The sequence below is a fragment of the Chiroxiphia lanceolata genome, chromosome Z, assembly GCF_009829145.1.
Source record: "Chiroxiphia lanceolata isolate bChiLan1 chromosome Z, bChiLan1.pri, whole genome shotgun sequence".
Taxonomy (NCBI): Eukaryota; Metazoa; Chordata; class Aves; order Passeriformes; family Pipridae; genus Chiroxiphia; species Chiroxiphia lanceolata.
In genome coordinates, this window is record NC_045671.1 from 28526482 (window position 1) to 28539540 (window position 13059).

The 13059-nt window shown below is 36.8% G+C and overlaps 1 protein-coding gene across 1 annotated transcript; it reads left to right on the forward strand.

Annotated features, from left to right (window-relative positions):
* The first annotated feature begins 272 nt into the window (after positions 1–272).
* On the forward strand, positions 273–10890 carry TYRP1 (tyrosinase related protein 1). The gene is made up of 9 exons (XM_032675634.1): positions 273–411; positions 450–458; positions 959–1428; positions 4198–4520; positions 5804–6008; positions 6975–7142; positions 8674–8853; positions 9987–10133; positions 10674–10890. Exons 3-9 carry the CDS (start codon positions 1050–1052, stop codon positions 10877–10879), a joined length of 1608 nt encoding a protein of 535 aa, XP_032531525.1. The 5' UTR covers positions 273–411; positions 450–458; positions 959–1049; the 3' UTR covers positions 10880–10890.
* Positions 10891–13059: the final 2169 nt, after the last annotated feature.

A 13059-nucleotide genomic window follows, 5' to 3' on the forward strand; every position in this document is an offset into this window, starting at 1 on the left:
ATCTTGAAAATGCCATTTGAAGAATTTTTTTTTAAGTGTCTGTTAAATGTGATTTTCCCAAGTGTTCTTTGTCTGTTTTCAAGTGAGCCTTTCTTTGCAAGTAATTAAAAAAAAAAAAACAAAAAACCAAAAAAAACCTTCACATTTGTTCTGTTTTGAATTCAAGTATTTGTCTCTGACCTTTGCTAAAACTTGTAAAATCACAAGGAGATAAGCATGAAAGAAATCATGTGCTGTTCAAGTACTTAAAGTCCAGAGAAATGCACTGAAGTAGAAAGGGGATTAATAGAGGAAGGAGGGTGAGGCCAAGCCATACTGTGTTGGTAGAAGAAGGATTAGCAATCAGACTGAACCAGGAGAGAATTTAACCGTGCTTATTTTGGGTGAGACACAGCCGCAGGACGTGCAGAGGTAGAGCAGGATCTCAGCAGTGGAGGGATACCAGGAAGAGAGAACAGGTACAATGCATGCAGCAGTGTAACTTCACCTTTTGATCAAGCTGTCATTAGAAATAGCAAGGGAATACAGAGGAGAACTACTGAGTGTAGAACAAGATGCACTAGTTTAATTCAGAAAAGAAAGGCATGAACTAGGGGGAGGGGAGGGAGGGTGAAAATAAAAGGTTCAGAAAACTGGTGCCTTAATCAAGTTTCAGCATGTTGTGATAGTGAAGCAAATCTGACCGGCAGGTGTGCATTATGAATGAACAATTCGTAAGAACTTAGAAGCCAATGAGCAAATATATATCTATATAGTTACTGTATCTCGTGCAGGTTGTTAGAAGAGAAGAACATTAGCATCTATGGTCAGAATTGTTTGCCTTTTCAGGCGGTGTATTGAAGTGTAGAGTTAGAAGGAATTTTCTGACGTGGAAGGGGTAGCCTACGGGAGATTTGTATTACTTGTTTTCATTCTGCTCTCTCTCTCTTTCTCTCTCTCTTTCTCCTTCTCTCCATAGAGGGACCTGTGTGTCCCATCACAGGAGAGGAAAGTCAGCGTGTGTGGACAGCCAGCTCTTGGAACGAGCCGGCTCTGCTTGACCTGCTGTCATGCAGATCCCCACGCTGCTCTTCCTTTCTCTGCTACCACTTAGCATGTTGAACCGAGCTGGAGCTCAGTTCCCTCGTCAGTGTGCAACTGTTGAGTCCCTGAGGAGCGGCATGTGTTGCCCAGACTATTTCCCTGTGTTCGGGCCAGGTACTGACCGGTGTGGCGTGTCCACGGGAAGGGGCCGGTGTGTGCAGGTGACTGCGGATTCACGCCCACACGGCCCACAGTACATCCATGATGGGCGGGATGACCGTGAGCAATGGCCCATTCGCTTCTTTAACCAAACCTGCCGGTGCAATGGTAACTTCTCTGGCTACAACTGTGGGTCATGTCGACCTGGTTGGACTGGACCTACCTGTAGCCAACAGATTAATATAGGTAAGAGCATCAGAAATATGAGATGAAAACTGCCTTATCAGCACTTGCTTCTAAATGTATCTGGCGTGTTTCTCTTCTTTAAAATACAAAATATCTCTTATATTTATTTAGCAATGTTATGTTGTTGTAGGATCTATTAAGGCAGGTGCTATATGAGCTGTACAGCTTGTGTATCTAGTACTTACATTTACTAACCCAAAAAAGGAAGAAATGAAATCTGTAGGCAATGTAGGATTAGGACCAAGTCCATTAAAGGATAGAACATCTAAGCTGAAAAAAAAAAAAAAGAATTATTTGAAATTACTTAAGAAAATAAATATATTTTTTAGAATTATTTAAAAGTAAAGTAATGTATATAGACATATATATGTGTTTGTCAGTATGTCTGGGAATAATATGTGTTTGTCAGTATGTCTGGGAATAATACTATGTTTAATTACCTTATGACTAAGTAGTAGTGACAGCAGCTGTTTTCATTCAAAATTTCTTAATACATTTCTAAACTATGTATCTGGCCTTGTAAATTTTTCCTTACTTAGTTACTGTCAACATCTTTAAAGGCATTGAGTCACAACTATGAACTGTTCAGATGAACAAATGAACCTTTCTGAGAGTTCTTCAGTTTCAGTTTAGTCCCGAATATCAGTAAACAAATGTCTAAAATTTTTTGAAATGGATATGCAATGGATATGCAATCCTTTCAGGAAAAGTGTTGAATACTGTAGGTAAATTGAAAAAGACAAGAAGGTTTGGGGAGAGATCCTTATTCTCAAGTCAAAACCATCTGAATGAACAAGATTTCAGCCTTTATTTTCAAACTTACACACTTTTAATTTTAAAGGTATTATTGAAATCCTGTAAAATCCATAAATCCTCAAATGAGATATGGGTTCTGTTGACATGAGAAACAAGAGGTTTCTAGCACAAACGTGCAGTGCAGAAACAGATATCAGTGCTGACATTGTTTTCACCAGATAGAAAATGTTCCATGAATATAAGTGCATGTTCCAACAATGGTTAACAAAGCACTGCTTACTAAATCAAAATTTTAACAACAAGATTTCTTTTAAAAAAAACCCTGTGGGCTATAAGAAAGATCTTAGGATTTTTTTTTCATCCTTTGAACTCCAAGAAGCAAGTTAGAAAGCAGAAATTATGACTCGTGTCTTGGATCTGCTAAGCCGGTTTGTACTCTCTGGTGTTCTGGCCTGTTCTGTATTACAATGATGATAACTCTGAAGGATAACAAAGAAACAAATGTTAACATGCACAAACCTAGCAATCTAAATCTAGAGACAGGTAAAAAGCAGATTTAGCTGATTTTCTAGGGTATACAAGAGCACTTTTCATTTTTCTCTCTTGTTAAATCCTTTACTACTCAGTAAAACCCTAAGCAAATCAGATATATCACACATAATAACATGAGTTTAGAAAGAGTAAATTAGCTTCTTATTATGCTTTAAGTTTCCCCATGGAAGTCACCTCTTTTGACCATCCTTAGCCCTGGGTCTATCTGCTCAGATTTTAAAAATAATTACTGGATTACTGTTGGCATATCCATATTAAATAGTTTTAAGATGCAGTTTGGTGTCTTCAAATCTTCTCGATTCATGACTAATTTTAATAATAGTCACAATTATTTCTTGTGTTTCAGGCATATACTTTGAAAAAGAAAAAGGTTAAGAAGCATACATAAATCAAAATTAGATGGATATTTGTAGTTCACTACTTAAAACACCCCCAAATATTTCTTCAGTGATGAGGGCTAGCATATCACTTCAGTTCTGCAAAAAAGAAAAGCATTTCAGGATGAAATGAAATTCATGTTTCACAGAAGTATTTATTTAAAGTTCAAAAAATCAAAATATTCCTCACCCAATCAAGTTTATCTAGTGAAATGAAATTCACTTGTATTCTTCATGTAGATTCGTGCTGAAGACTTGTTGCTTCGTGTGTCAACATAATCTATCATTCATTTGGACAATCACTGATTTTTACAGTATTTTTTTATAATGAAAATAAGTACACGTTGAAGAACAACTGTAAGGACTTCTGCCTGCCTCTTAGTCTAAACTCAGACTGAAATCTTCTCAGACCAGATGAAAGAGGGGCTGAGGTGGTCTGAACTCTGTTCTACTTGTTGAAATACTGGTATTTCAAAGAGTCAGTTTACTTCCTTGTTTCACTTTCTCTATATGGATAACAGTATTTTTAAATTATTTTGAGTATATTAGTAAAAAGGACTAATATATGGTTACTGTTAATAATGTCATGTAATGACATTAAAGAGACATATTGTACTGTGATAAATTCACAATAATTCACTGGTGAATATCCCATTTTTCCTACAAAGGTTCTTCATTATCTTGCCAAACATCAGAGTTTCTGATTATTATAAGTTGTTTTATAGCATTCATTTCTTGTAGAGTACTACCATAGGAAACCTTAAGTATATTGGATGAGGTTCTGAAAGGTTTGTACGACAAAGCACTTTGTCATTACTCTAACAGAATGGAAAGATAATCTGCAACAGTACTTCTAAAAGCACTAAAATCTCAAGGTTTGAGGTTTTATTTTTATTTGTTTCAGCCTTTCTCATGATAAATAACTTTTGCTATTTATGCTCAGTGAATTGCCCCAATAAAAAAAAAAAAAAAAAGAATTCTTGAAGAAAAAGGGACTTACACAGAGATACTAGGAACACAGTAAATTAGTTCTGTGTGTTCAGATGAGTAACTTTGGTAACTTGCTTCTTCTGTATTATCACAGTCAGAAGGAATCTTTTGGATCTAAGCGCAGAAGAAAGGAATCGTTTTGTGAATGCCTTGCACCAAGCCAAGGTGACAATCCACCCTGACATTGTCATTGCCACACGAAGACGTGAAGAAATATTTGGACCAGATGGCAACACACCACAGTTCGAGAATATCTCCATTTATAACTACTTTGTGTGGTCTCATTATTATTCTGTCAGGAAAACTTTCCTTGGTGCAGGGCAGCAGAGTTTCGGAGGAGTTGATTTCTCTCATGAGGGACCAGCTTTTGTCACATGGCATAGGTACCATCTATTGCAGCTTGAAAGAGACATGCAGGTGAAGTTCATATTACTGTTGAGTCATGTGTTCTTGCTATGTTTTGTACAGTTAAATAACTTCTCTCTATATTACAATAGGTAAAAAAATGATAGCAGCTTCTTCTACATTATGAAATAATTCTGCTTCAGTTTCAGCAACTGACTGGGTACACTGAATTTAATTAAGTACATTTAGATTTTAGACAGTCATTTTTATAGAGTTTCTAAAAATAATATTTTAATCAGAGTAATTACATAAAAATCTCTCGTAAAAATAGATACAAGTTCTATATATATCTATATAAGACATTTTATTGTACCAACAATATTATTTCTGGTGGTATTTTTAATCTAAAGGTCATGATTCTTGAATAAAAATTACCAAATCATCAGAAATTTTACAGAAAGAGAAAACAGAGATGGTTTAGGGATTCAGAATTGTATTTTGTTTACATAACTGGTTAGAGAAATTAATGTTTTGTTATACCTTGTTCCATAAATCAGCAATTCTCTTGTTTCCCTTCTCTTATGCAGGCCTATCCATAAATAAAATATAGCATTTTATGGACCATCATCCTTCTTAAAAAAACAAGAATTAGGTTTTCAAGGTAACGATTAAATAGTGCCTGAAATAACTGCAGTGTTTTCATCAGTTTTAATGGCTTTACTTTAGACTGAGGCACAAACTCCCTTCCAAAACTTATATTTGACATCAGTGTAATTTCACTATGTGGAAGACCTCAGAAGTTCTATCTCTTTGTGATTTAACATATATTCCTATTTATGTCACTAGACTTGATCATTAGTTAAAGTAATTTGGTTTACCATCTCCACAACTGCTCAACTCCAACCTGTACTGGAATCAAACCATGACAATTTGAAGAACCACTACCCCTGTTCTTTACTTTTCTGTCAGTCATTCCACAGTTGTCTTAGTTATTGTGTGCTACAAACACTACTCTTTCTCACAGGCCATTAAAAATATTTGGAAAATGGTGTCTCAGCACAAATTTCTTTTTCTTACTATTCACAGCATGGTTTCATGGAAGATGTACTGTCTTATTAATGAGGGAGATCCATGACTCAGTTCAATAGTCCAAGCATCTGTTCTGTTGAAAAAGGCATCAGTGTGGAAAACTACCAAAAGATTTTACATAATTTTTCCATAGAGTTCCTCTCCTCTATGAGGCAATTTTCTGACTCTTATTAAGATATATTTAACTGGTTTTATCATCCTTCTAGCAGTAAATATTATAGCTGTCTGCATCACATGTGTAATAACACTATATTTATTTGGTTTAGAACATGCTACAGGATCCTAGTTTTGGACTGCCCTACTGGAACTTTGCAACAGGACAAAATACTTGTGATATCTGCTCAGATGACTTGATGGGAGCTAGAAGCAATTTTGATGTCACTCTTATCAGCCAAAACTCCATCTTCTCTCAGTGGAGAGTGCTATGTGAAAATGTGGAAGACTATGAAACTTTGGGAACCATCTGTAACAGTAAGTATGAATGATGGAAGACGTCTGGAGAGAAAATGCTCTTAATAATAAATAAATATAGTACTTTACAATGCAATGATTTTTCCCAGTGAAAAAGTCTTAAAGTGTTTTTTTAATATTCTTAAATATTCTTAATATTTATATAAGAATATAAGTACATAAAGAATATAATATTAATATTTAATATTCTTAGTCTTTAATATTCTTATGATCCATGTCCCATCACCTGTCTTGCACCGAGACACAAGCAGTTCAAAATTTGATCAGGAACTTGTAGCAGAAGAACAAAATTCTTCCCTTCTCTTCTTGTACAGTATCTATTCAGCTCCTGCACTATAAATGGCTAAATCTAATAGTGTAATTTCTTAAATGAAGCTTAAGTGTTCTTCTGACTACTCCACTTATCACCTTCATGGCATTCTGCACCTAAAATGCAAACACCTAACAAATCCCCATGTTAACTATGTGAATGTGAGTAATATTGGATTCTAGCACACCTATCTAAACTAAAAAAGTTAAAAAAATCCCAGTTGGTTTCTTGTACATTCATCACCCTTAAGCCACAACTCAGCATTGTCATGGAAACAGGGGACAAAAATAGGAAAATTCCTACAATATTGGGTTGGTCATACACATAATCAGCTATAGTCCTTTCCCCGGCTACTCTGTCAGGATATCCTCAAAAGTTGTCCTCCATCTCATCAGGAAATTGCATTGAAAATCTATAGAAAATTTTCCCAAAGCACTTAGAGAACAACAAACTTCAGTAAGAGGCCTCTAGATGTTTTTTTACATCCTGGTACAAAGGTTCCAGAACACAGGACTACATGAAGATTCTTAGTCTGACACAAGGAACTGACCCATTCATTCAGTGTAAAGTCATTTGTGAGGGATTTTTTTCTCCATGGTTCAGTCATGCAAAGGATACTTTCTGTGTATTGTTTTCTCTCTTCTCTCCATCCCCAGGCACTGAGGGTGGTCCCATCCGAAGAAATCCTGCTGGAAATGTCGCACGACCTATGGTACAGCGTCTCCCAGAGCCTGAGGATGTTGCCCAGTGTTTGGAAGTTGGTGTATTTGACACTCCTCCTTTCTATTCCAATTCAACAGACAGTTTCCGTAACACAGTAGAAGGTAAACATGGCAAACAAGAAGACCTGTAACAAATCCGAACAAGGCAAGAAGCAGGCTTGCCATTATTCCTACTGGAAGTATGAGTTTGGAGACGGGCTATTGGACACTAAGAACACATTGTTCTTAGCATTAAGTATTAGCTTAGTATTAAGTGGAAATAAGCTCTGGCTAAATTGCTTTATAGCCATAGCTTGTGTCTCTTGAAATGTGTAAAAGCCTCAAAAATCTGTTGCTGGCATACTAAGTAGAAATGTGCTGAAATCAAGTTCCTGAAACACAGTTGCTGTTGCTGGAAATAGACAGTCCTTCCCTGCAGATTGATTCAGCTGCATCTTTAAATGAGGCAAACATGTGCTTCTAGCAGCTATTCTTGTATCTGAATTAAAACAAATAAAAGAAAGCAAAATAAATTTTAAGCTTTGGTAGTATTTACTGCAGTGGTATTGATGTCTGGGTATAGGATATATTGCTAAACACGTTAGTCCTACTCCCTGGACCACATAACTCTGTTCTTCTATAAGCTTTACGCATGTAAAATTAAATTTTCAGTCACTGATATCTGAACAGACATACCTCCAACAGAGAAACTAGCATAAATATTTGATTTATACTGTTCAGCCAATATCCTGAAACTTCTGTACTTTAATAATCCCTATTTTGTAACAGGAAGAGATCACAAAATGACAGTTCAGACCCCTGCCAGACCTCCCATAGGTACCCTGTCTCTTTTAAAGAAGCGTAACTCCTACTACGTGCAGGATCTGCTCCCTTTTCTTTCTCTTGAAGAACAAAACCAAGAAAATGCACCAACCTTCTAAGCATATCTGAAAGTTCTGAATGCTTACCAAGTCTGACAAATGGGCTATCAATACCTAGGTATCTAAATACGGCTTTAGCCAATTAACTGTATGTATCCCTCTCTGGAAAGACTGGCCAAAGCTTGAAAACAGGATGACTTTTCATGATGTTTCAGATCCTGACATCTGACATGAGGTATGATGTTTTGGGCACTAACAAAGTTACAGAGGCACTATCTTCACTGAAAAAGTGAAAACAGAGCATGTGAAGCTTTCTGACATGTATTCCCAGTACACATGGAAATGATGTATGGAAACTTAACAGCTGGCTCATTAGAATAGATGAGAAAATATACCCACTTTAGTCAGCAAATAGAAAACATGTGCAACTATTTTAGTTATGCTGAAAGATATATTAGGGCCTAAATATATACCTTTACTTTCATACTATGATGTGGTTTATTTTGTCCATTTTCCATTAGATCCCCACAGCCTTGCACTCCATATTGTCAGCATTCTTTTGTAAGGGCTATTTTAATCTGAAAATTATGCATGTTAGGGACATTTCTCAAATGCCAGTAGGTAAAGGATTAGCTAACCATTTGTTTTAAGCAAGGCAACACAACAACTCGAAACTCTCTCAGAGAAAAAAAGAAATGTTCATCTGCAAATGCAGATTCCAAGCAACATTATCACAGGAATTTTTTTGTGTTACTCCTTTTTTGCATATTCAGGGTACAGTGATCCTTCTGGAAAATATGATCCAGCAGTTCGAAGTCTTCACAACTTGGCTCATCTATTTTTGAATGGAACAGGAGGGCAAACTCATTTATCACCAAATGATCCCATTTTTGTCCTCCTGCACACGTTTACAGATGCTCTTTTTGATGAGTGGCTGAGACGGCACTCTGCAGGTAAGATGTTCTCACAGACAGAGGCAGGGTGGGTAGTTGTCAGTGTAACCCTGGAAGGACATTCCACTATTTTGTGGATGAAATATTTATGTTTCTTCCTGTCAAAGAAGAACAGATGCTATGTAGATTCATTTTTACCACGTCTGTGATATACTACCAGTATTCAATAACCATCTCCATATACTTCTAAGGGATGATCATTGTTGCAGCTCTTGCTTCTTTAACTCCCAAAAGAATACAGAAATGTAATAAGGGTGAAAGTGAAAGAGATGGGGAAAGGGAGAACAGAAGGAAGGAATTACAAGGAAGGAAGGAAAAAAAAGAAATAAAGAAGGAAGAAGACTGCCGTCAGTGTACTAGGGGGAGAATTCTGTATAACATTTATGTCCATGCATCAGTCTGCACAAGGCAGCAACTGTATTCCTCTTGGAATAATCCATCCCCCTCTTCCTTCTTCTATAGAAGACAGCTGTTGTTGCACAACTGAGACTTCTTTGTGTAGTTTCCACAACAACCTACCTCATGTAATTTTCCCACATAGCTCTCAGAGAGCAATTGTATCCCCTTGTGGTACTTGCATGAACTATCACAAGGTTTTGCATCATCTTACCAAGGTGAACTTTCTTTTTTTTTTTTTTTGTCCTTTTTGGCTGGGGGTTGTTTGGTTGGTTGGTTTGTTTTACTTCAGCTTTCTTCTGATTTAACAAAATGTTGCAAAAGAATTCCACTGGAACATACATTAGCTGTCTCCTGGAACTGGATGAGAGAGCTGTTCACCACTGTTACAATCAGGCAAAACTAGAATGTAGAAAAAAGCCTTTCCCAGTCCTCCATGTACACATATTTGTCCTTTTCCATGTGAGAAGAAATTAAAAGCCCACCATGGGCAGAAATTTTTAGAATTTATTGGTGGTTTCCGTTAAAAAAAAAGAGATATCATTAGTGATCTTTCTTTTACACAGTGCAGAGCCCTCTACTCTGTATGCATCGCACTGGAAAAACAATCCTCCTGGAATAGCTTAGGTTAGAAAGAAAAAACTGAGGTACTCAAAATCCTGAGATGGAAAAAAAATTAAATAAGGCAAGTTACTTTAATTTTGTTTACAGAAATGTGATTTGAATTTAAAATTTAGATATCTCAACATATCCACTGGAGAATGCCCCTATCGGACATAACCGACAGTACAATATGGTACCTTTCTGGCCTCCTGTTACCAATAATGAAATGTTTGTTACTGCACCAGAAAACCTGGGATACAGTTATGAAGTCGAGTGGCCAGGTAATCTGTAACATCTAGATACTTTTTCTTCCTTTTTTTCTCATCATGTCTTTGTCCCTTTAAGTTTATGCATCATATAACAAAGTTATTCAAATTTCACAAACAATACTTGTTGTATTTGTAAAAGTCTTTTTCTCTTTTCTGCCTAACTTTCCAAATGTGTTTTTGGCATTTAGTGTAGGTGCTGATCAGAGATTGTTTCAGCATGAAGTTCCCACTATCCACTTCAATTCTGGGAGAAGTTCTCATTTGGATCTTAATCTTGCAGAAGGTCCTTATTCCTATACCTATGCCTTCATTAAATCACAACAGAGAATGCAAATGCCTCACAAACCAGAGGGAAGAAGTCCAGAACTGGCTTTAGAGTGGAACAAGATAGACTGAATTTCCTCACATATTATCAAACAAAATTTAAACAAGTTCTATTCCATAACTCACTGAATAATGACAGATGCTGAGCTTTGGTTTGTCCCCATGATGTTTATCCATATACTTGACATTTACTTTTAGTAACTGTCTCTTTCTTTTTTCTTCCTGTAGGTCGGGCTCTCCGTGTCACAGAGATGATAACTATAGCAATAGTGACTGCACTGGTTCTTGTTGCAATTATCTTTGCTGCTGCTGCATGTATTGTACGCATCAAGAAAAATAAGGATGAGTTGCATCAGCCTCTTCTTACTGACCAGTATCAGCACTACTCAGATGATTATGATGGTGTACCAACACCAAGCCAGTCCGTTGTTTGAAAAGATGACATTTTTTTGCATCTGACTGAAACTGTTTATTTTTGCTGTATTTCATAAATGATGGTCATCCATCTGCTTTAAAATAAAGAGCATAAACCGTCAGTTGTCTTGATATGTTTGCTTCAGGCTTCACTTCCTCTTTAATCACACTTAGGCATCAATAAGTCACCTTTGCAATGCAGATTCTGTGTTGATTTTAACAGAATTCTTCAAGGGCCACCTGCAAGCCTTTGCCATGTGTATTTCTGTAAAATCTGGTAAAATTTAGTTGACTTGACAACAGCAAATGCCATCTGACTTCACTTAATCTTAATATTCAGAATTCTTTTATGAGGTACTTTTGTGAAAAGGTCAAGTCTAGAACAGGACAGAAGCTCAATACAAAATACAAGTAGACACTCTAAGTGTCTACTTGTGCCTAAGTGACTAGAAATGTGTTAAAAAGTACGATAGATACCTTGGCTTAGTGAGTAGAAATGTGTTTCAGTATAACCAGCATGGCAGGCATGGAATTGAAATGGAATTCTGAGTATATTTGAAATCAGTATATTTGAAATCAACTTTATTCACAAAATACAGTTTTGAACTTATTGCTGCTTTTATGTTGATCTGTGAAAACAGATTCACAGTTGAAGCCACTCCAGTATTTGGACACTTCAGCTCTATGTTCAAACATAGCTGTCTGAAAGTGCATTCATTTGAAAGGACAGCTGGCACCATCCTTTGCTTTATTTTTATTTTTATTTTCATTTTTCATTCTCATTCCCCTTCTCTCTCCCACTCTCCCTATGGCAGTGCCTTTTTCCCAGCAGTAAGAGACTTTGCCTCAGTTGTCTCATGCTGGAATTTAAACCCACTCTTGTGCTTTGAAAGAAGGCCCCAGGTGTCAGGTTGTAGAATACACTTGGAAAAATAGCCTTAAGCAGCTGCTGTTGAATTTGTTCAACATAAGCCAACAGGAGTGTAACAAACTGATTCCTGAGCTAGGGCTTAAGGAATCTGGCTTTAAGCCTCACGTCCTCTCTCATCATAACTAAGTACCAATTAATCATCTGTTGTCTTTCTATGATATCTTATTGAATCTAATTTAGAAGTCCTTAGCTGGCATACAGAGATGTTCCTGCTTTCAGAATAACAAATCCCACACCATGCACTCAGACTATAAAATCAAAAAGACCCTTGTGTCTCTGTCTGAGACCAACATCAATAGAAATGGTAAGTAACTTGGACTGAGCTCCTTCAGACTGAGGCAGCCCTCCTAGACAGTAAGCTGCTAGGCAGAAGTAGGGTCACATGCTGCGTTAACCCCAGTGGTTTCAGTGAGTACCAGCTGTGCTCAAGGCCCACATACTCAGTTGCAAGGAGATACAAGCTTATACATTGAGAATGATGTAAGTAGGAAGAAAACTACTCTTGGTTAAGCAAATGGTAGATGGGTTATCGTCTAATTTTACCAAGCATGAGGTACAGACAGCAACAAAAATTTACAAATATGATTGATACTTAGGAAGAAAAATTTCACTTGTGGCACCCATGGCACAAAAGCTAATTAGACAAAGGTATTTTATGTTGTGCTCTTGTTTTTACTTACAGTCTAGCCAATAAGTACCTCACATACACAAGCAGCAGCTTGTGTTCCAACTTAGATGTCTTTTCCTGCCATTCTTGCTTGTACTGAGCAGCAACTTATCAAGTCATCCACTTTGCTGATTTCAACAGATTAAAGCAGGGTGATACAACATATTTTAGATTGGGGTCAGGAGACCTGAATTTTATACTTAGCTGTTACTGACCTGATGAAAGTTCTTAGCTAGCAGATTTTTACCTCTGTGACTCATTTGACTCATTTATAAAGTGAAGATAATAGAGCTTCTTTTCTAAAGTGCTTTTACTTCAATGGATAAAAAGAAGCATACAGAAGCTTGAGAGGAGAAGGAAAATATCAAGATGAAATCAGATTTTGAGAAGAGGTTGTTAGCCATTAAAACTGTTCAATCCTTAAAGCAAAAGCATACATTCATGTTTTGAGCAGGCCACAAGTCTTTAGGGTCAGAGACTGAGAAGAACTGCCTCCTAGTTAGAGCTGCCACACATAAATGAAGGAAGAAAGGTAGATTTTTATTACAGAGGTAAAAAGAAAAGGGACAGCAAGTGGAGGAATCAGAGAGGCAAGGAAAGTG